The sequence below is a fragment of the Daphnia carinata genome, chromosome 6 (assembly GCF_022539665.2).
Source record: "Daphnia carinata strain CSIRO-1 chromosome 6, CSIRO_AGI_Dcar_HiC_V3, whole genome shotgun sequence".
Classification (NCBI taxonomy): Eukaryota; Metazoa; Arthropoda; class Branchiopoda; order Diplostraca; family Daphniidae; genus Daphnia; species Daphnia carinata.
The window spans coordinates 6886734-6911069 of NC_081336.1; the positions used below are offsets into that span (position 1 = coordinate 6886734).

The window sequence follows — 24336 nt, forward strand, 5'->3', positions numbered from 1 at the left end:
AAGAATAAAACTGACCCTGCTCCCCCACGGTAGCAACGGATGCTTGCCGATCACAGGGTATATAGACTCATATCGACTTTGGCATGCGGCTATCCGTACTCTAGAAACTTTGTAGAAAAGCTTAAGTGTACGTTTCTAATCCCACCCTGAATTCCGTAAATAAATCAGTTGTTGAACCATTCAACAATGCGTTGTAACATTATAAATGCGCATGCTACATACAACTGACTGGAATTTGCAAGTACCGTACCCGAAGACGTCTTCTTTTGAAACGAAAATGTCCGTGATTTTTTCTCTGTTTCCCAGGTCCAAACCTTTGCGGACTCTACTTGGAATCACGCTTTAAACCTTAAGCTGAAAAGAATAGGATCCCGATCGATCGATTTTCTACTCATTGTTCGGTTAGAAAATAAAGAAGTTCGCGTAAAGATTGAATTGATTAGCATACCACGTTCTGACAAATTAAGTTTTCTTTGACCTTCCAGCTATCCAAGATGCTATATAATGGGACGTGGTCGTTGATGCTGCAGGAATATGTTTCTATGACGAATTTCCGAGAATACTGCGGCTTATCGGATTGCTAGGGGATCGATTCTTGCGTGCAGTGCCATAAATGAAAACTAATAATAATGGTTTATTCCGTACCAACTTTGAAGCGAAAGCTTATAAGAATAGAGACACAATGGCAGGTAACGGAATATCATACATGGTGTATTTGGAGAGTACAGGGTGACCAAATTGGGTACTAAATAAATTAAGTATAAACATACGCAGCTTGAATCGTTTGTTGCGCGCAACTACGATCGACTGATTTTAAAAGGACAAACGCGAGTTTCCAATTTTTACTGATTCAGCACGAAAATGATCAAACTGACATCTTTATATATTATGTATACGACTTTGCCGCGAAGACAAGTAATCACCTAGAAAAGTCGATCCACTCTCGAAATTAAGAATTCCAGTTAGCCGCATAATGCGTCGCATGAAAGAAACATTTGTGCCGTTACTCCAGCAGGGGCAATCTCTTATGTCATTCCTACTTCAAATGACCTGAAACGAAATTGGCTGACTCGGGCATAATCGGATTAGTACCCAACGTTTATGCCAATTTCAATGTTTCACGAAATGACGGCAATTGACGGTCAAAATGCAGCAACCCTCTTCAGCATCTATTAGGAATGAATCCGTGAACCCATTCAGAGGATCGAATCACGAGGTCTTGTTATTATTATTAAATTAGCCGTCGTTTTTTCCAAAGCTGATTAATCATGCAGCATTCGCTGCCGGTGAATAATTGATTAATCATTAAATTATGCGGGCTTATTAATCTGTAGCAATCATTCAAAATGCAAGTAGTTCAGAGTTCCGCAATAGATTATAGTTCGCAACGTATTGCAAGTTCAGGGTATCATGATGAAATATGAAAAAATTGATATACACCTACGAGTCTGTGATGTTTGTTGAAACCTGCTCATTTCCGACGAGGAATGCTAATAGAAGTTAACTCGCTTCCCCTTTGTTGATTCATTTTTTGAGCTTAAGTTTAATACCGGTGAGTATGGTACCACACGACGGGGTTCAATATTCGTATTGTTTCTGCCCCAAACAATCAACAACGAGAGCTCAGTATGTATTATCTGCCTTTGCTGCACAGCGTGTAGCATATTGAGGAAGTAGCCTGATGTGTTCTTGAAACAATCAGCCGTCATATTGAAATTCTACTTTAAAGGCTTATCATCTTCGACAAGATCTGTAGCTCATTTCTCGTTGTCCAGTTTGTACCATGGAGTGAATTGTCCGTGTCCTGCGTATTCGATAAATGATAGCTTGAAAACAGGATCTATTCGGTTCGATTGCCGATTGCCGATTGTTACGATGCGAAAGGGTTCTGATAGATGTCTGAGATAATTGAATCACTTTTTTTATACATGGTACATATTTATGAACATATTTCTGTGGTCTCAAACGAAAAAAGAGAATTCTATTGACGAAATCAGACAACCATAAAATTAGGCCCTTAGAAGAAATCTAATCCAGCTCAGTCAAAAGGTACGATTCTCGCTTTAGCCATTCAACCGCCCCCAAAAAGAGCAAATGCTTGTACATAACATCGGTCTTACGCAAGGATTTTTATTTTTCTCTCGTTTATTTTCCTATTTTGGTTGCATTTTAAAAAATGAAATAGGATGGCGATGGGTCAGAGTTCTGAAACCCAACATCGTAAAAGACGTCAACCTTCGAAGTTCTTGAACAGGAAACGATATTGGTTTTCTTTTTTACGAATTAAAATGGATGTCATCCTATTTTCCGTTAGAATATGGCTTGAACGAGATTACGCAATCGCATTCGTTCGAACCGTTGCTTTATTGAAGAAAAAACAGGAAATTCAGCTCAAAATATTTTGGGCACTAGTTTTTAATGTGAAAGCTACAGGTGGGGAGGGGGGGGGGGTGAGGCAGCCGCCTTGGCTTTTCTAATTGAATGCCGTGACGTCTGTAGCGGGCAGCAGCTAAACAGAGGGAAATGAAAACATTTTCAATGCAGCTTCGATATATACAATTTGTGTATTTCTACGGATTGATGTTTACTTCCATTACTTTTTTTTTTTTACAAGCCTGTTGAAAAAAATACGAAGCAAATCGATGCGAGATAGTTTCCGCCGAATTGCTTTTTTCCCAATCTGGGTTCTAGTGAACGGTCAACTGCTGCATAAAAAGGGAATCACGCAGATAGGAAATGGCGTGTACTGTAGTGACCCCTTGCAATACATGCCCTTTCTGCCAGCATGACTGACAGTGTTGCAGTCGATATCTATCGATTTATGTTGTACTTCTAAGCCGAAGGTAGGTCCGGTTTTGCATTTCAGTTAGCTTCTTTCGTACCTTTGCTGCAGGACGTTCGGTGGTCGTTAAAATACCGAGATTTTTTGGCACGAACGGTATTGATTTGAAATACAGCGTCTATTGCATACAGGCGTGAACAATAATAACAAGCAACTTGAAAGATCGATGAGTTGGTAGAGCTATAACTGTTGCCAGGTGACGTAATATGATTAAAGATCTTGCACTCTATTGACGGGCAGCAGCAGCGGCCAGTTGGGTCGATGTTCTTCACGATTCAAACACGAACTTAAGTAATACAATGATGCGCTATAAACACAATCCCTTTTCAGGTGGGAAAGTTAACATCTTCCAAGAATTCCAATTTGCCGCTTCTTGACAGTCTACCCAAGAATGTTTTGTATTCTGTAAACTGACGCCAGTAGGGGAAAGTTTGCTCGTTTAAACAAAGCTAAAACAATTTATACCAAATTGAGAAAAGCTGACAGCGTGTGACTTGTTTATGTTTTCACTCATTGTTTACCAACTTCAGCGATTACGTATTGTTAAATTTGTACAGCAAAAGAATGATTCAGCATGTTGAGCAAACAAAATTTGACGGTGGAAGCATGTTAACAGAGTCAAGGAAAACTCGATTTTGTGTAGGTAGATATAGTGTTTACGTATAAACAAATTCCAGCTGATCTTAAAGGATGTGTCCAACAGGAAATTCTCGCTGAATTCACAACAGGTTTCGCAGAAGACGCTTGGCGTGAGTAGTGTGTACATTACAATGTACATAAGTTCAGAGACTGGTGGTAGACGTTCGATATCGACATGGATGTGGCCGATTTTGTCGTCGAAGGGAACAGCGCTTGTGTGATTTGTGAACAGCGGAAGGAGTCATTGGGGCCTGATGTACTACAACGGCATGGCCAGTTACTGGTTCTGGGCGACGTCTGTGTCCGGCTACCAGTCCCCCACGTACGCTATCTCTATGACAACAGGATGGTTAATTAAACAATCACATGAAAGGTCACATAGAACGTTATCTGAGACACAATATAATTGCGAGATGCAACAAAAAAAATGCCATTGTTTATATGAACCTCTTGTCCTTGTTTTCTAACTGACAAGCGCAAAACGTCTGCTGTTTTTTTATCAATATATCAAGGGACTTGTTTATGCAGATTTTGTTTTGCATTGTCACAAGCAGAAGGAGCGTGACATTACGTTTGTGTGTGTGTGTGTGCGTTTCTTTCGATGGTAATATACAACTTGGGGCATTATTGCCCTTTTTTTATTTCTTATAGCAATAAGAGTTTGTCTGAAACTCAAGAGAAAAAGTTCTTGTTACATGGATATTTGATAAGAATGGGACAGTCGAGCTTGAAGCGAGACATGTTGCTGATCAGATCAAAGGGGGTGTTACACGTGCTGGTTCGTGACTTACGTGAAGGCTGTCGAGAAGGAGCCGGGGAGCTTTCGACTTCTTCCAACAGAGGGCTGCCACAAATGGAAGGCACCGTAGATGAGGGGATTAACTAACGAGTTGCTCATGCCGAAAAAGAAGATGGCTGACTGCATGTCCTCTCCCAACTGATGAAAAAAAAATGAAAACGAGAAAAAGAACAACTTTAATTCCACAGAATGAATCTCTCTAAGTAAAACAACATGACTCCGGATTACGAATTCCGCGCTGCGCCTAGGAGAGTGCAAAATCCAAATGGTACCTTATCATCAGGATTGAGGAAGATGAAAGTAATCATCATGAAGTAATATGGAGCCCAGCATATCACAAAAGCGGTAACAATTATAATGGAAATCCGCCTATTATGCAAACGCGTGAGGTAATAGTGACAAATATAAGAACAGGCTTTCGTCATCGTACAGCGATTTCATCTTTGCCCGTTTGAAGATGTTGTTACGACGTCTGTTGAAAATGGTGTGATGTCGCTGCGGAGAATGTTGCCGATGTTGATCTCTCGCTCGCACGTTTGAAACGAGACTCTCGGCCGGCCAGCGTTCCATCGATGGATGTGGTGCGCGTATCACGAAGGCCCGCTCTTTTTCTACTTTTTTAAAGCACATTAACGTAGCCCATTGGCGACAGGTCCCTTTTCGTAAGGCGTAAATGTTAAACATTTTTTATTGGAAAACAACTTACTTGCGATAGTGCAGAAAATGCAGACGTAACAAACTACCAGTATAACTAGCGGAATGACAAACCTATAATTTCAAAATCGGAGTAACCATTGTACATTTTGTACATTGTATCTTTAAAATCATACATTGTAAAGAGGCTAAAGACAGTATAGAGCTGCTCTTGCCATTCTTCTGTGTAAAATCCATAGGTAACACACTGATAGAAAAGCTCGCGGAATGGCCCTTTCAATACACGGAAAATGAGAAGCTTGAAAATGGAGTGAATCATAAGGGGAAAAAAAAACATAAATATTTTATATGTATTTTATCGTCGTCAATGTGAGCTCACCTGAGGTGAAGCTAATGCTGCGCTAAGCATCCAAGCAACACAGATTGGCTTTAGACACGAACGGTGGCTTATCGGCCGACGAATAGCTCTCAATCGATCAAATCCTATCAGCACCTATATGTAGGGACGTGGACGTGTACTTAAGTTTGCTGGTGATCAATGGCTTTTCTTAGAAAACAGCTTACCATAGTTGAGGTTGACAAGTATAAGCTGAATACCTGTTTATTCGGATGTACAAGAAATGTGTTTAGCTCTTTTAGGTAGTTCATAGCAATTGCTATAAAGACGAAGGCTTAATCAGCAAGACATCAAATTTAATCTCAAATCCAGTTGCTAAACGGACACAGACAGAAAAATACTAAAAAGAAAAGCAGGTAGACCTTTCAAGTAATTTCATTGGTGAAATGAAAGCATATGGGTATGCCGTATGGGACCCCTAAAGAGAAAGGCACAAAAGGAACTCGTCCGTCATTCTCATGAATGGTTTTCTTTTCTTGTATAAATCGAATTAAAGATAATGAAAGGCTAGCAGGTACTCGATGACTCTTGGCCTCTTTTAAGAAAATACCCATCACTAAAAACCGTACGGTAAAATTTAATGGCGCTTAACTCAGAACTATAACAAGAATCCAAACCTTGTCCATGCTTATTTCGCAACTAGGCAGATGTAACAGGTTATGAATGATATGTACCTGGGAAAACTTGAAAGTTTTACACAAAAACTGCCCTCCTTTCCACTCCACTGTGTACGTCCAGGCGGCTTCTCCGGATAAGCACCACACACTGTTATATGTTCACATTGAATTGATTTACCACGAATGGAAAAACCATTTGATTTAGAACGATAACTCACCTAACTAACAAGTCAGAAATGGCCAGCTGTGCGCAGTTTGAACGAAATCGTCAGTTTATTATTGAACAAATCGCTTTTTTTTTTAATCTTTCATTCACGTTTCTAAAGTAGAGATAAATACCTGGAAGAGAAGAGTGTATAACGAGCTGCTGGTCCCTCTTTTCGTAAGAGCGATGCTAATTAGAGTTGCCATATTTCCAATCAGCGACGCGACAGCCATAATGCAAAGGATTGTCGCCTTAATCGAAGCGCTCGTTGTTAGAGTCGGGGCCTCATCTAGTAACGTCCAATTGTCATGGAGATCCTTTGATGAAACAACATAGGGAACGATATTCGAGTCGGAAAGGTTGTCGTATTCTGTCATTGTTGTTTGTTTACACAGCAGTTCAACTGGATTTGATTCCTCGCACACTGTCGTGGAAGTTCAGTACATTTATTCAGTTTTATTCCAATGATGTAAAAGCCATTGCGCACCGAGTTGTTTGCACGACAGGCGTTTCGCAATGATGTCGTCACAACAACGAGATGAGACAATGGCTAAGTGACTTAGTTCTCCATCCGTTTATTGATTGTGTGTAGCCTGTTAGCTTTAACGGATACAGAAATAAGAATACGAATTAGTATAACGGTTCCAATCACGGAAATGTACGATATGATGACATTTGGCTTATATGGCATTAACACTTAGCTGTGCCGTTTAACTTTGACGTGAATATCGCAATGGAACAAGAGTTTGTGACATTTGGGTTAGGTTTGTGCTACCTTATGTTGCATTAGAGATGAACGCTTCCACGCATTTCAGGGGGTTGGTTATTTATGGGCGAGTTCCAATGTAACTTCTCAATGAAACAAGGTTACTTTTTGTTTCAGTAATAGTGCTCGGCTTTCCAAGAATCTTGTTTTGTAGACTATGGAGTCTTGCCGTCGTACGACATTCTTTAAATGACTTTCTTTATATTTGATTTGCGACTCGAGAACTATGTAGAGAAAATGTACAGACGGCTGTGCTAGTGCGTGTATGGTCAGTTTATTGGACTGTGCGCTAAGGTAAAAAAGAACAAAGTTGCTTGCTTACAATTTAATTGGGAAAAAAGCGAAGGTGATAACAGCTCAAGTTTTTTTTTTTCCAACGAACAAAATTTTTTTACGGAGAAACTATTTTTCTCGCGCTCTTGTGGGTAGCAAATTCCTATTTACGTGAGAAAGAATTCTAATCTCTTTCCTCAATTTTGATTCGTTTCTATCTCATAAAACTTGATACTAATTTGTATGAATACGGAGTTTACCTGATCGGAAAGCAGATACACTACGAGGCTATTTTGCTAATATTTGAAGGGAGTGGTGTTGTAATGCTTGCTGAAAGGAAACACGACACTCACCTTTTGTCATGGATAGATATCACGTTGCGTGTTTGTGGAAGACACTGAATCGTTATCAATGAAAGATGTTTAGAATTCTTTCACTGCGTTTCAAAAAATAACTTTCCAAACTAATTGCTAAACAATTCGTTTAACGAAAAATGCCAAATCTCTTTTCACGAACAAATTGCGAACAAAATTTTTAAGACGTTGAGAGGAGTTGGCTCGCTTGTTATCACGAATGAAGCCAATATATTTTTTATAACAAGACGGCAACAGCTATAAGTGGCCCGTAAAAATGAAGACACGATTTGTTTTTCGGGAGGAACTCAACTTGCTCGACCTGTTCGCACGTATAGCTGTTCCAGGGTAGAGCCACCTCGAGCTTATAAACGTACGGCATTTATTTTCTTCCTTATATCTAGCACGTCCTCAGCACTTTCAGCGCATGTCCGCACGCCTCGTGTGTTGGCGACAGTTCTTTTACTCTACCTCCTTAATCAACATCGCAATATTAGCATCCAAAACGTATAGAGTCAATAAAGATGGGAAACTTCTTACATACAAACTGAGTGTATATACTTAAACTCTCGTGTTACAATCACTTCGTGCAACGTGATTTCAATTTCTCTCTGAAAACAACAGCCAAGCGCAATAAACCCAGGTATAGATTACGTCTCCAACAAATAAAAATAAATTTCTCCAACAAATAATAATAATAGAAAATTGGTTGGTTGGAAACGATATGCGGTTGATGTTTGCAAAAGAAGCGTGAGTTGCACTCTGAAATATTGACAATCACATGCATCTTTGTATTATTTCCAAACTTGTGTGTCGGCGGTGCGGTGCTTAAACCAGCGTCGCAGAAACAGACAGCTTCGTTAATGGAGGATGCTATTTTGTTGTGGGCGGAATAATGGAGCGAGACGAGTGCTTTCCATGAATTGTCGTCAGGGTTTTTGGAATCTCGTGATACTTTAAGATTTTGCGGTATTTTAGATGTTCACGTCTAAAAGCAATTGCGGTTTTTAAGGGTTTTGCTTTTAGAAGCAATGCCATGACTCGCGTATGAAATTGGCCCTAGTATATCGAACCGTGGCAATCCTATGAATCTAATGAATGGTATAACCTCTTGTTATTACGTACATAGAATTTGTTAAAACTAGAAAATAAATACCTTCAATTTGCCAAAGAAAAATATTTAATACTGTTAGTCTTTTGTCGTCCTGAACATGACAAACTAGAATAATCTTCTTTGATTACCCAATTGTGTTGTTTTAATGGTGTACAATTGTTGACAACAGATTCGATGTAAACAATCTCCATCTCTGCCCCTGAATATCGTTAGGTGAACTTTCCCAGAAACTGAAACAGCTCAACACGATTTGAATAGACGTTAAATCTTTAATGAGAAACATTATCTACCATATATCTCGCTTTAGTTACCTACGTGCATTGCCGAGGTAGTACTATATATAACTCTAAAAACGACGTGGGCCTGTATTCTATATCTTTTAAAATTAATTAGATGGTGCCATTCGCCATGTTATCACAGAGTAATTTCCGTTCTTCCGGACATTATACCTGTCTGCTGATATGGTTAAAATCCTTAAACTAGAACTGGTAATTTGAATCCTTGCGCATATCCAGTTCAGAACATCTCGGTTCCTTTTAGTGTATTGTATGCAATTGTCTTCCGGGAGGTTACTGGTGGAATCCCATGTTTTAATACCGGGATGACGTAACTCAAAGAAAATACTAAAATTCTCTATCTACGTTGATAAATGCCTTCCATGTTGAATACACGAAGCGTTTTTTGTCTGGTCGTTTCAATTCCGAATATGCAAATGGTCGAACCTTTGTGCCCATTGTATACGCAAATATTTTAGCTCGCTAACTACTACCTTTATAGTCGAGACTAAATTCGGGGAAAAGGAATCGCCTTCTGTCGAGAGCAGCTGTTCATCCGCCGAATATGTTGAGATCTATACGCATAATGCCCTTCCGCTTATTTCCGGATTCGCAAGGAGGCACTCTGTTCGCCACCAGCTCTTCTTTTACGTAGAAGAGCGTACGCTTCAAAACATTAAATGACTTTCTTTTATGATTGGAAAAGCCCGCCGAGCATATGGGATCGTGCTCGGTCGTGAGTTTTTGCTTTCCTGTATATAGGGCATCGAAGAATGAACTAAAAGGCAACAACGCAATCGCAGGATGATGCAATACCAGCGTTTGTTTGTATGCAACGAAAATCCGAACTTCAATATACGTAAATGTTGATGGCTGAAAGATTTCGCCTAAACAGTGCACCACGTATAAAGTAAACATCCTCTTTTATAGTTAGTCCATGGAAACAGTCCTTTTATGGTCCATGCAAGAGTGCAGAGGTGTTCGCTAAACGTGCAATTTACATCTGGCAATTGGCAATCGGCGGACACAATACAAGCAAAAGAGAAAACCTTAAGTGCATATTGGGATTATTTCCGTAGCAACTCGAGTACGTAACGTTGGATTCCGGGGGTGGGGAGTGGGAGGAGAATAGAACGAAGGAAGGAGTATACGTGATGAAATCATCTTACATTTATACAGTACGTTGAAGAAATTCAACGTGTGACACTTTCAATTTTTCGCTTTAATTAATCCGAACATACGGGTCGTGAAATCATTTACGCCAAATGGTTTTTAGAAATGATATGCAAATTTCTCGTGTTTCTGAAGAGCGCAATTAATCGCGTGCGGTATTAGAGGGCTTGCGTGTGTCATCGCATTTGTTTCGTGCACTGGATACAACACGAATCAATGCTGCTTGAACTTTCCAGAAATAAATGATGCTGTTTTTTCCTATTAGATTATTACGACTGCTTCTGCTATATTTCTTCACATGTGCCATTGCGCTGAATCATGGCTGCGCCGTCTCAGTGTTCTTTATGTTCCGTCTTGAACTAAAGGAAAGCATTTTTCGAGCATGTAGTTCTAACCAATTTTGGTTCCTCGTCATGTCTTTTGTTCACTTGCACATAACCGTGTACGTTTTCCAGTGCAACAGCTTCTCCAAGTAATGCGCTTTGAACTCGTTGTTGTTAAAAGCACCAGTTGGGTTTTGTGTACCGACAAAGTTAAACTTTCCCGACGGTCAAGCCATCAGACGACAGGTTAAATTTTGCACTAGACCTCTTCGTACAATCCTTTTTTTATTGACCAATATGGGCCGATGAAAAGTTGAAAACATGGCAATCAGTTAAAGCGACCCTGCGCTACGATAAAGACTCTAGTTTGTGTTCAGAGCGGTTCAGCAAATATTGTGTGAAAGTTAGAAGACATTAATTCGCTGAACGTTGTAATGAACTATTTAGGGAACCTCATATGTAATGAGTCTTTGGACCCATAAATTGCCAACTTTTGCGTAAGCCTTTGTTCAGATGGTCCAAAATACTGTTCCGTATAGCCTATACTATAATGAAGCCCTCGTGATCGATCGGTGTTCTATTTCTCCATTATGTAATGGCAAACAAAGAGATTACCTACTTCTGTCGACGCATGTAGCAGTGCAAACAGCTTGATATATATATTTATTGATATTTGACGAAGCAGTGGATATTTACACTGCTCTACCCAATATCGGCTGCCCTACCCATTGGGCTTTTTTACAATATCCATCATGGAATAAAAAAACTGCGCAAGTTGTGTTCAAATAAATCGAATATCGGACAACAGCCTTTGCATAATATAGTGGTCATTCCGTAGTACATATATCACGTTAACTCTGTTTGCCCGTTTTTTCTGTTATTAAACAACGGGCGACCGAAGTTTCGTGTATTTACGCATCCATTTATGAAATGCTGGCTTCTTTTCGCGGTACTTGTGTAAGGATTTGAGACAAACCAGCGACATGCATGAGCTTCTTTAAAATGAAGAATTGGATGACGACGTAACGGAATTTTTGCTGTCGTACATCATTATTCTGCACCGATGGAGAAAATTTCCTGACATTGATGTGGGGATTTTGGCTCAGTCCTTGTGCGATATTGCACAGTTTTCCATATTCGATTCGAACACTTCTCCTACTTCAAATGCGTGTCTTCATATTTCAAAAATCAATTCTTTTCCTTAATTGTCAGTGTTGAGAAAAAACTGCGAATATTTGAAATAGTTTGGATTCATGACAATGATGAAGTTCCGGTAATGATTATCGCCAATTATTCTCTGGGAAATCGATATTTTCCACATCCTAAAAATAAATCTAATGATTGCCTAGAATCTACAGCAAATCGTGCACATTTCGTCTTGATTATCGTAAACATAACGGACTAAAGTCCCTGAATCGTAATTAGTCGGCAGCAGTATAAGAACTAATATAACTGGGGCATTTGAATTCTTATGTAGCCAGGGCTTTGATTTATATTGCCGTCAAATGCTCTACAAGAGGATGACATTGCTGAATATTTGAAGAAAACACACACAAAAAAAGCTTTTCGATAAAAATTTTCGTTTACTTTTCAAATTTGTTACTAATTTTTAAATTGTTTCAGCTTTGTTTACTAATTTTTATTGCAACCACATCTGCTTTCAATCAGCAAACCCTTGCGACTAGTTTTGTTGTGGAGGCGTATGTGTTTATCGGATCGAGGCTTTCATGCGATGCTTTTCGTTCCTGCGTTCTATATTAATGGGATTAAACTGTTGAGGGTTGTACGCTACGCTAGAAGAAAAGAAAACCATGCCGTTCTAAGAGGATCGTTTTCCTTTTGTTAAAAATTCCTTAATTTAATGTTCCCGTGTGCTATCCTACAGAAGGTTATTAGGGTACATCTGCCCACGGATACCACCTGCTGTGTCAGTTTCCCGATAGCGATTTTGTCTTGATGACAGACTATCCAACCAACTAGCATTTATTTTACGATATTTTTTCACCAGATGGCATTCGTGACGATATCGAACTGCTTTCACGAGATTTGAAAATGAATAGGGCCTACACTCACGGAAAGTCCCAATTACAAGTAGAGTACGTCTTTTACGTTTATTTCAAAAACCTATTATTTCACGTAAAAACAAACTCAAAATTAGTGATTCTTGTAAAATTTTGAGTGTAAATCATGTATAATTAGTCATTATTTGATGTTTTTAGGAGGAAACAACGAATAAATTGAAAAAAAAGCGAAGGGAATTAAGATAAGACTTTCGCATAAAAAATCTGCAAGAACTGACATTTACTGGACTTGGTTTAATATCACAGAATATACATAAACTTGAATGCTTATTCTGTGAAAATTGTTACTTTTTCATTAAATCAACTGTTTTGGAAATATACCGAATATTTGTGCTGCATCGATCTAGCGGTGTCGCGCACTGGCGCGCTAGGTTTTAACTGGGGAACTCTCTTAATAATTAATCAATAGGGATAACTATACATGATTAAGATTAATGTAACGCGAATCACTAAAATGAACTTTGTTTTGGCGTGCACTTTACGGATTTTGATTAATCTAAAATATAAAAGTAGGCTAGTTGCGGTAAAGCAATATTGATTGCGAATAATTCAAAAACTTCAGAAGTAACAAGAAAACTAACATGCCAGTTAGAATCAGCGTTCGATTTTGAGCCTATTGTGTGTCTTTTTTATTGAATTCTGAAAGATTTAGCTTTTTGATGATTTTCGTCAAAATGAGAAGGCTATAGCCTTCCTACTTTTTCAATTTTCGTCAAATTCTAGATTTACTTAAGCATACATTATTTCGATTCGAAATTGATCGCTGATCACGAAAATCGGGTATATTTTTATATTGGGCTTATAGTTTATGAATTAACCGTGAAAAACAGAAAGTCGGGCTTATTTTGTCGGGCTTAAAATTTTTTCCTATCAAAAAATAATGTCATTAGATCTAAATAACTATATATCCTTCTGATTTTAAATTTAACAAGGAACATGAAAATGGATTTTTTTACGTAGAGTTTATGGTTTTTGAATAATCAAAAAAGTTTGATGTGTCACGCTAGCGCTGTAGCGTACTGGCGCGCTAGTAATGGTTTCGATTCGCCTCTAATTTTATATTTTAGATTGCTCAAAAACTATAAGCTCTACATAAAAAAAACTTGCATTCTCGTGTTCCTTGATTAATTTTGAATCAGAATCATATATGTTTATCTAGATTTAATGATATTATTTTTTAATAGGACAAAATTTTAAGCCCGACAATATAAGCCCGGCTTTCTGTTTTTGTCGTTTAATTCAAAAATTATAAGGCTAACTAAAAAATAAACTTTATATTCGTGATCAGCATTCCATTATGCATCGAAATCATGTATTTTAAGCCAAATTTGAAATTTGGCCAAAAATGAAAAAGTAAGAAGGCTATAGCCTTCTCACTTTTTCAAATTTGGTCAAATTCCAGATTCAATTAAAAATGCGTTATATCGATTAAAAATTCATCGCTGATTACGGAAATTGTGTTGATTTTGACATTGGGCTTATATTTTTTGAATTAACCGTAAAAAACTAAAAGTCGGGCTTATTTTGCTGGGTTTATGTTGTCGGGCTTAAAACTTTGTCCTATTAAAAAAATAATATCATTAAATGTCGATAACTATATATAATACTGATTCAAAATTTAACAAGGAACACGCTAATGAAATTTGTTTTTACATAGAGCTTATGGTTTTTTAATAATAAAAGAAGTTTGAAACTATAAGGCTAATTAAAAAATAAACTTTATAGACGTGATTAGCATTCCATTTTGCATCGAAATCATGTATTTTAAGCCAAATTTGAAATTTGGCCAAAAATGAAAAAGTAAGAAGGCTATAGCCTTCTCACTTTTTCAAATTTGGTCAAATTCCAGATTCAATGAAAAATGCGTTATATCGATTCAAAATTCATCGCTGATTACGGAAATCATGTTCATTTTGACATTGGGCTTATAGTTTTTGAATTAACCGTAAAAAACTAAAAGTCGGGCTTATTTTGCTGGGCTTATGTTGTCGGGCTTAAAATTTTGTCCTATTAAAAAATAATATCATTAAATCTCGATAACTATGTATGATTCTGATTCAAAATTTAACAAGGAACACGCTAATGAAATCTGTTTTTACATAGTTTATGGTTTTTGAATAATCAAAGAAGTTTGATGTGTCACGCTAGCGCTGTAGCGTACTGGCGCGCTAGTAATGATTTTGATTCGCACACACACTAATTTTATATTTTAGATAACTCAAAAACTATAAGATTTACGTAAAAAACATCGCATATTCATGTTGCTTGGCTAATTTTTTATCAGAATCATATGCAGTTATCGGGATTTAATGACATTATTTTTTAATAAGAAAAATTTTTAAGCCTGACAATATAAGCCCGACTTTTCCTTTTCAAAATTCTTTAAACCTAATAGCCAATAACATGCACGATTTCGATTAAAATTTAACGAAAATAACGAAAATGATATTCAATTTGACGTGGAATCTATGGATATCGAGTAATCAAAAATATTTAAGTTGTTGTGCTATGTACAGACTTGCCGTCCGATTATTTCTTGAGCGATTATCGGTAGCCGTCGATAATCGCAAAAAAAAAAATGATCGCCGATCATTCGTCTGTTGAAAAATTTTGATCGGCGATTAAATTTCTTAGCGATTGTTTTTCCGATTATTTTTAGGCGCTATCTAGCAGTTGTGGCAGTCCGTTTTAACCCCCCCCCAAAAAAAATCGCACTTTTTTCCTTTTTTCTTCCTTAGCCATCTAGCGTCGTCTGCCTAACTACATAAATTCGTAATGATAGCACCTAGTTAGGACGGCGGTAGCTAGCACCATGGCCTACTATAATAAACGGCCAGCAAGCGTGCAATACCTCCTACGCCTAAAACTAAATTGCCAGAGGGGCCTAATACCCCAAATCGAGCTCCACTTTCCACTGTTTGGTAACAAATATACAATGGAAATACGTGGAAAGAGGTTGTGGAAAGTGGAATTCTGGTTGGGGTACTACGGCGTTAGTACCTCTCCCCCATTGCCAATCAGTGGCAAAAATGAAGGAAATCGGAATCGGTGGATTCATGCTGTGGAAAGTGGAATTCGATTTGGGGTATTAGGCCCCTCTGGCAATTTAGTTTTAGGCGCAGGACGTATTGCGCGCTTGCTGGCCGTTTATTATAGTAGGCCATGGCTAGCACACAGACACGGACAGCAGCAGTTAATAGTTATGGATGGACTTGACGGTAATTATTGATTAATTATGATTTATCGTGGTATAGTTAATTTTAATAGGACCTCAGAGGTAGAATTAATTTTTAGAAATGATTTATGTTGAAGAAGTTGTGCTTCAAGAGAAGTTTAATGAGCAAGTTGGTGAACCTGGTCAGGTACATAAAACTTTTGAAGTACGAATTCAAAACAAGGCTATAATTTTAACAAAGAAATTTTTATTCTTTGGTCATTCAATCCACTGGGATTGTTTTCTGCTTTGAACTTGAAGGAATCAAACTCCTGATCAATTGTTTTACAATGGGCTTTGACAAACTTGCGTAGTGTGACACATTTCTTTCTTTTCGTAGCTGAACGGTTGTAATGAATTTGAAAAGGATTCTCACTGCGGCCAGTCATCCCAGATGTAAGAAACGTTGGCAGCACAGGTGTCAATTTTCATGATTCATCAATTACATTCCAAGTTGAGTGGGGGTGTGTTTCTTATTAAATTTATCATGACTTGAGGATGAGTGAAATGATTGCCTAATTACGAATGACAGCTTATCTGCAAGTTTACTTTAAACAATTGCACTAGTCAGATTAAAGCTGTTTCTGATGACTAGGCAAAGGATAGTCAAATTAAACAGTGGTGTGTTGGTTCTATCGTTGGTGACCTTCCCACTGGTTAGTATGTCTTCCGTTGTAAGTTTTACAAAGCTAGATGTTAAAGTCAGAATCATGCCAAATGGTATATTAACGGCCACACACAAGTTAAATACCTCTAAATAGAGCAACAGAGTAGCATGATGGAATGCTAAGGTCATAGTTTTTTGACAGAGCAATTTGTGACAGTTTGGAATTGGCAGCTTGCATAGCTTGCAAGATTGCTCGTTACATGAAAAATTAAATATTTGGTTTGCTTCACTTCCAAAACAACACAGGGAATAAAACACGTAATAGTAGTTAATTTTATACATCTTTCCACTAGAGTCTAACATTTTTAACAAAGACTTTCAAACACAGGATTCACTGCTTACACCACTGTCACACGTAAACATACCACCATTTTGGAAGCGCAACAGCGACATCTAGTTTTTTTCTCAACAACCAAAATAAAAGCGAATCGAAGAAGAATTAGTGAACAAGTTGTTAATTCAAAAACCTCGGTATTCCCATTAAAATACATGATTTAGATTGGAAATTTCACAGGGTGTCAATTGCGGCTTTTCACAAGCGTCTCTGACCAGCATCAAACTGTAGTATAAGAATAAATAATCTTACGTGTTTTTGTTTAAAATGGTACTTCCCATTTCTTGCCAGCTTTTAGTCATATAAATATCAACACATAATCACCAGGTTTTTCTTGAGTCTTCTCGGTTAGAAAATGAAAATACAAAATGACAAGGTTAAGTCAAAACAACGAATTACTAACTCAGTCATACAACATGATACGAAAACACATGACATTTACATATAAAACAATCGGTTCGGTATTCCGAACGCCTGTGTGCCCTTTGCGTTAATAATATTAATGCAAAGGTATTAACTTAATACCAATTTTATGAAGATAATGACCAAAAAGAACGACATCTTAATTTTTGGCGCTCGTCCCCAGAGTCAGACGATTGAACGTAAAAAGTATAAAACACGCTCAAAATAGCACAGTGAAAACTGAATCGGATAGCGCGGAATAACACGCACTGGTTTTCCGACATCATCGTTGAATTTCAATTCAAAATCATGGGTTTTTATAGCAATCCAGATTTCTGAGAAAATAAGTAAAGAGAAAGTTAAGCTTGTTTTTTGTTTGAATCTGACTGAACTGGATTTTACCTAGATGGCGACACATGATGTCTTTGAAGAGGAGGAGCCTGTGTCTGTCACATCACGAGTCACGTCACGGGAAGCGAGTGGGTCGACAGGCAGCGCGTGGGCTGACGGGCAGATGAGTGGGTCGACGGGCAGATGAGCGGGTCGACGGGCAGATGAGTGGGTCGACGGGCAGCGAGGGGGCCGACGGGCAGAACGGGGGCTGACGGGCAGAGAGAGGGTCGACGGGCAATAACAGCGGGCAGAAGCAAAAAATGGGTGGACGGACAACTATAGCGGGGGTTTTGACGGGCCGAGACTGTGACGAAAGGGTGGGCAAATGCAAGAAAAAGGTAGATGTCAGGGCATTTTTGGGGGCAGAATGGGATTTGACGGGCAGAGAGGGGGTCGACGGGCAAAGTGTGGTTGGGCAGAGAAAGTGAGGGGATGGCCGGCAGAACCAATGAGTGGGTCGGCGGGGATGAAAGGGGAACTCTTGATTGATGAATAGAATTAAGAGTAGACGGGCAAAATATAGTCATGGGTCAATTTTTTTTTAAATAGCGTTAAAATACGCTAGCGCCAACTATCCCCCGGCCCTGGGCGGGCCCAACGTTACTAGTAAATAAATAAAGGGAGAGGGTTTGCGGGCAAAAATAGAGAGTGTTTTAATGCGAAAAAAAGAATTAAAATTAGACGGAAAAATAACGAATAAATTAGGCATTGGCTCAAATTAACGATTGGCCGACTAAAATTAAGAAAAAGAAGCGTTAAAATGCGCTATCCCCAGGTCTTGCACGGGCAAAAGTTACTAGTGCGTTGCTAAACGTAAAAAAAAATATTAAAATAATATAAAAACATAGAATCGAACCCGCGAAATCAGCATGGTAGCCGTAAACTAAGCCATAGCGCCATACTAGATTATTACATTGCTTCTTAAGCTACCTATTTGAATGGGTGACACCCAAAGCAAAATTTGTTTGGAATGTGCGGTCCTGGCACAGTGGTTACCACCTTCGCTTCGCATTCTGAGGGCCCCGGGTTCAAGTCCCGCCACCGCCAATTTCCCTCCCTCCCTTTCCCTCCAATTCATCATTCAAGATACGCAAGATTCTACGCCTTCAAGAAAGAAAAGAAGAAAGAATAAAAGAAGAAAGAATAAAAGAAGAGAGAAAAAAAGAGAGAGAAAAGAGAGAAGAGAAATAAAGGGGCTAAATGAAGAGAGAAAAAAAGAGAGAAAAATGAAGAAAAGCCATGCCTACTATAAATCGGGGTTCACTAAATGGCACACCAAAAAAGCCATTGAACCAGGCTAAAAATGGCAAAAAAAATTCGCCTTTTTTGCCAGGCTAAAAATGGACAAAATATAAATTTAAAACCTTGCCAGGCTAAAAATCGATCTGTAGTACTGTTCACTACACGTTAAAGATCGACCCACAAAACTGAAGGGTTTTCCAGGAGAAGAGGTCATCTTAAAAGAACATTGAACGTAAGTTCTGTCTCTTAGTTGGAAGTTTTTGCATGCTCATAACTTTGTTCTATACGCTCAGAAACGTCCCCATTTGTTCCTGAAAGACGGCTCGTGGATGCAGGCAGCTTATGATCGGGATATGTGACCCAATTCGATACCCGTAAGTTTTTGTTGTTCCTTTTTGTATCTAACACCATTAGGAAATAACGTACAGCCTAGTAATTATAAACAGAATAGTAATTGACAAATTTATATAAATTTAAAACTTCTTTCATATTTAAATATTTCATCTTATATCCTGGTTAAGGCTTTTTTTAAGGAAAATTAGCATTATGCACGCCACTTGGCGGCCTGAAAATCTACGTGGGCTATCCACCTGTTTTTTCATCGGCACGCCATTTTTGCCAACCGACTATGCCTTCGTTGGTCTTTTTTTTAATCTTTTTTTTTTCGGCGGGCCATTTTTGCACATGCCTTCCTTGGGCATCTTTTTCATTTTTTTTTCAAAAAGATTCAAAAATGAAACATGCAAAAATGGCCTTATTCGCTATTGCACCGAAAGATTTCCTTGCACTTAAAAGTTGTTACTATCTTAAATTTTACTATTTACTTCTTAAAATTATGAAATTTTAATAATAATGTCGTATCTAAGAACTTTCGTTACAATAGCGGCCATAGTACTACTTTTTAATGAGTCCAGGTTAGTTCCATAGTTTTTTTTTTTAGTTTTTTCGGCGGGCCATTTTTGCATCCTCAGCTTCCGATTTTTCACCTATTTTACTACTCATTTTTGACAAATCTTTTCATTTTTCAAAATCTTAAAAAAAAAGAAAAAAAGATTTGTCAAAAATGGAAAAAAATGAAAAAGATGCCCAAGGAAGGCATATGCAAAAATGGCCCGCCGAAAAAAAAGATTTAAAAAAATTATGCCACATAAAGGCATAGTCTGGATGGCAAACATTTGGCCAACAAAGGCATAGTCTTGGCAAAAATGGACGCTACACGAAACGTCATTGTCTGGCCGAAGTTGAAAATGTAAAAAAATGCTGTGCCGAAATCTTAATTAGTAAAAAACATAGTATATTAGTAGTATAAGAATTTTTATATTTCGGTACAATAGGGGAAAAACTATATTATGGAACAACAAATATACACAACGAAAGATTTCGGTGCAATAGTGAAAAAAGATTGCAACGAAAGATTTCGGTGCAATAGGGGAAAAGGCTTGCTATTTCGGTGCAATAGATGACAACAAGAAAAAGAAAAAACTACATCAGTAACCAGTTGCAGGTTCTCATTCATGGTAAAGCTATATAATTAACTGACTTTTGCTATTCTTCTTTAGACCACATGTTTAATTCATCATATATACGTGTTTCTTTTATTTTTGGGCAAGATGTTACATAGAAAACCGATAAGAGTTTTTGGACTACCGTACTGCTTTTCGCATGTTTGACGTTTATCCGTCCATATCCATGTTGTCGTGGCTAAAACAACAAAAAGGTTGGAATCTAGATACTACGTGGTACGTTGTTATACAAATATTTATTCATTAATTGTATTCTTAATTAATTTTTGTTACAGCTTTCACTTTACGCTATGTACTTCGAGGACTTTGTTTTTAGCTGTGAAAACCTTATTCTTCTATAAGCAAGGCATGTCGTTTTGAGATTCCATTTTAAACATTACTAAAACATTTTCAAAATTGTATCACGTTTTCAGTGTGTCTTGTATTGCCAACGCTGCTGATGTCTGAAATAACAATGGCCTAGGTAAGGTTTGAGTCGTATAATTCTTTTATGTGCTATATTAATCTGAAGTCTTTCTTATCTGTGAAACAAGAGCAAAGAAAAGGAAGCATTCGTCTTTAAAACAACCGACTACGCAGCAACATGCAACCATGTATCTACCATTATCATAAGGGTTTGTTATTAGAAACACAGAGTTAAACATCCGGAATTGGCACAGCAGCAAAGCTTCAACTTCAAAATAGTTGGAAGCCATACAAGTAATAGTATTTATTTAAAATTTTACGTTTCTCAATCTGAAGTTGAGTGCTGAGAAGCTCTTCCCGTGTTCATATATAATTGAAATGTTCAAGTGATGTGAACGAGGTAGGACATCCATTTAGATCCAAATCATTCTAACATCTAGAGATCTTGCGTAGTTTGTCATAAGTAATCCCTCAATCGTCCTCCATTTTACTATACCATTCTATTCCACAAATTCAAAGCTAATTCCAATTACAAAGGGAACGGCCTCCTTGCGGATATTTATTTATTACGTATAAATTTATCTTTGTTTAATGTATTTCTTTGAAAGTGAAAATGCAGGCAGAACGAAACGGAATCACTAAGAGCCGTTTTGGTCAGTGTGGGAACGGGGTGAAGTTAAATCCGGCTGAGGTCTAAAGGCGAAGCCTTAAGCACGGGATTTATTTAATAAATTTACAATTCGGGTGATTTTTTATTCTTATTTCACATCATGTAAACTATATACACACCTTTTGATTTTATGCTTAATAGGCTTTCTCGAATATACGCGGCGGATGTTTTAAAATTGCATTATGTCTGTATATTGGAGTAGGCCTATCGTAGTTTAAATCCCAGAAGTGTGTGATTCATTCCTCATCAGGGCAAAACATATAGTTAACAAGATGTCGAATTAAGTTGTCGATCGAGGAAGTTTTCAATCCTTTCTGTTGATTTCGTCGAAGGTTTTCGGCCGGATTGCACTCAACTCATCCCCATACTGACCGAAATGGCTCTGGATGATTTCGTTTGCTTTCCAATAGACAATCATTCCATCTATTTCAAAGCGTGCTTTATACTTGAGAAAACCGAATACGCCTTGATAAGTCTGCACGTGAGGCCGTTTCCCCTGTAGTTGGAATGAAATGGTATGGTAGAATGGTTGAAAATTAGATGAACTTGAATTAACAGATATTTTTCTGGATTTTTTTTATCGCACACATCACGTACAGTCTACATTTTTCAATAGCAGTGGTACATATTAATCTGTCCTGATTGTAAATTAATAGAAAATTCTGATGTTCAATAATTCTTGAAATGCACAAAACTTATCTTTAAAGGATTAAGATTTTAGTTAGTGGTAATCTTAATAGCCATGTTTTTCTTGAATCGTTATAATATTTTTCCCTTCCAGATTACGTTAAATCAAGGGATTTCTCTCCTACTATAATTACAACAAGGAGTCACATCAATTCCAAACAAGTTAACAATGAAGGTTTTATGGAAAAGCACTAGCACGTAACCTGGATGAGCCCGGCGGATCTCCTTAGCCAAGGTTTAAAATGTTTTCTCTGTCTGGCTGTTACGCAAAACAAGGGTGCGTGACACATACTAAATCGGGTGAGTAATTAGTAAATAAGACCTATCGAAGTTTAATTATTCTCGGAACATTAAGAATCATCCTTATTTTCTTCTAATAAAAACTTTCTCTTTCTAGGTTACTAATATTGATGGATTTACATTGCGCCGGAAAAATTGCAGCTAGCATCAACAGCCGTTAAAGTATGTAAATAATATGTGAACTTGCGTCACCAGGAAGTGGGTTTTGAGGACTGCCTTGATTTGCCCAAAATTTTTAGTTTCCCAAGGATCTACGTAGGCGTCTCCAATTGGATATGAAACATCCTACTGACTGTCACCGTTTTACAATGTGCTGAAAGGTAATAAACGTTATTCTTGTTAGACTACTCGGTATTCTCCTGCGTGTTATTCCGCGCTATCCGATTCAGTTTTCTCTGGGCTATTTTGAGCGTGTTTTATACTTTTTACGTTCAATCGTCTGACTCTGGGGACGAGCGCAAAAAACTAAAATGTCGTTCTTTTTGGTCAATATCTTCATTAAATTGGTATTGGCGCAAAGGGCACACAGGCGTTCGCAATACCGAACCGATTGTTTTATATGTAAATGTCGTGTTTTTGTATCATGTTGTGTGACCGACAGTTGATCTTCTAGTAATTCGTTGTTTTGACTTAACCTTGTCATTTTGTATTTTCATTTTCTAACCGAGAAGATACAAGAAAAACCTGGTGATTATGTGTTGATATTTATGCGACTAAAAGCTGGCAAGACCTGGGAAGTACTATTTTAAACAAAAACACGTAAGATTATTTATTCTTAAACTACAGTTTGATGCTGGTCAGACACGCTTGTAAAAAGCCGCAATTGACACCCTGTGAAATTTCCAATCTAAATCATGTATTTAAATGGTAATACCGAGGTTTTTAAATAAACAACTTGTTCACTAATTCTTCTTCGATTCACTTTTATTTTGATTGTTGAGAAAAAAAACTAGATGTCGCTGTTGCGCTTCCAAAATGGTGGTATGTTTACGTGTGACAGTGGTGTAAGCAGTGAATCCTGCTTGAAAGTCTTCGTTAAAAATGTTAGACTCCAGTGAAAGTTGTATAAAATTAAGTACTATTAAGTGTTTTATTCCCTGTGTCGTTTTGGAAGTGAAGCAAACCAAATATTTAATTTTTCATGTAACGAGCAATCTTGCAAGCTATGCAAGCTGCCAATTCCAAACTGTCACAAATTGCTCTGTCAAAAAACTATGACCTTAGCATTCCATCATGCTACTCTGTTGCTCTATTGAGAGGTATTTAACTTGTATGTGGCCGTTAATATACCATTTGGCATGATTCTGACTTTAAAATCTAGCTTTGTAAAACTTACAACGGAAGACATACTAACCAGTGGGAAGGTCACCAACAATAGAACCAACACACCACTGTTTAATTTGACTATCCTTTGCCTAGTCATCAGAAACAGCTTTAATCTGACTAGTGCAACATGTCCCTCTTTGTTTGGATTCCAATGATTAACCACTACCAACCAACTTAAATAGGAATGGACATCACAGCCAGTCCTGTTTGGTATTTTAAGTTTGAGGCTTATCTACTATTACCATTGTTTAAATATAATATCCCATCGTAGGTCTGCCAAGCCTTCTCCTTCAGGAAAATTACCAGCCCTACAACTTTTGCAGTCTTCGGACAACAGGGTAAAGTAAATTTCCTTCCCTGTTATAATTATGCCAATAATATTACATTCCACATGTAGTAACATGTTTTCTTCATATTTATCATTTGGAACTATGCCATCATCTTCTGTTCCACGCAAAATTGAATCAAAATTCTAAGTTTTGCCCGTTCTTCACTTCATAATCCTTCGTCGCCTGGCTTTTCGCCCCGTCCGTCGCCTCGCCCGTCGCCCCGTCTTCGCCTCGCCCATCTTCGCCTCGCCCATCGCCTCGTCCGTCTTCGCCTCACCCGTCGTCGTCGCCCTGTCATCGCCTCGCCCGTCTTCGCCTCGCCCGTCGTCGTCG

The 24336-nt window shown here is 38.0% G+C and overlaps 1 protein-coding gene and 3 long non-coding RNA genes across 6 annotated transcripts; 3 read left to right on the plus strand and 1 right to left on the minus strand.

Annotated features, from left to right (window-relative positions):
- Nucleotides 1-3130: 3130 nt before the first annotated feature.
- On the minus strand, nt 3131-6590 carry LOC130702364 (gonadotropin-releasing hormone receptor-like; the record flags this gene model as incomplete). Its single annotated transcript, XM_057524046.2, has 11 exons — nt 3131-3814; nt 4273-4418; nt 4553-4649; nt 4711-4894; nt 4987-5048; nt 5111-5232; nt 5314-5427; nt 5499-5531; nt 6006-6096; nt 6167-6192; nt 6288-6590. Coding segments are annotated over 11 exons (1368 nt in total), but the record flags the coding sequence as incomplete, so codon positions are not given.
- Nucleotides 6591-20236: 13646 nt separating this feature from the next.
- On the plus strand, nt 20237-20632 carry LOC130702433 (uncharacterized). The gene is made up of 3 exons (XR_009004322.1): nt 20237-20280; nt 20374-20502; nt 20562-20632. It is a non-coding gene; the product is annotated as an uncharacterized LOC130702433 (long non-coding RNA).
- A 65-nt stretch (nt 20633-20697) lies between these two features.
- Nucleotides 20698-23159, plus strand: LOC130702432 (uncharacterized). 3 transcript variants are annotated; one of them, XR_009004320.2, is made up of 5 exons: nt 20698-20749; nt 20820-22348; nt 22446-22510; nt 22588-22668; nt 23020-23159. It is a non-coding gene; the product is annotated as an uncharacterized LOC130702432 (long non-coding RNA). The 3 variants fall into 3 exon arrangements; XR_009004321.2 differs by lacking the exon at nt 23020-23159 and having other exon boundaries at nt 20820-21091; nt 22143-22348; nt 22588-22695; XR_009004319.2 differs by lacking the exon at nt 23020-23159 and having other exon boundaries at nt 22588-22695.
- Nucleotides 23160-23411: 252 nt separating this feature from the next.
- Nucleotides 23412-23984, plus strand: LOC130702075 (uncharacterized). Its single transcript, XR_009004228.2, has 3 exons — nt 23412-23607; nt 23670-23884; nt 23946-23984. It is a non-coding gene; the product is annotated as an uncharacterized LOC130702075 (long non-coding RNA).
- Nucleotides 23985-24336: the final 352 nt, after the last annotated feature.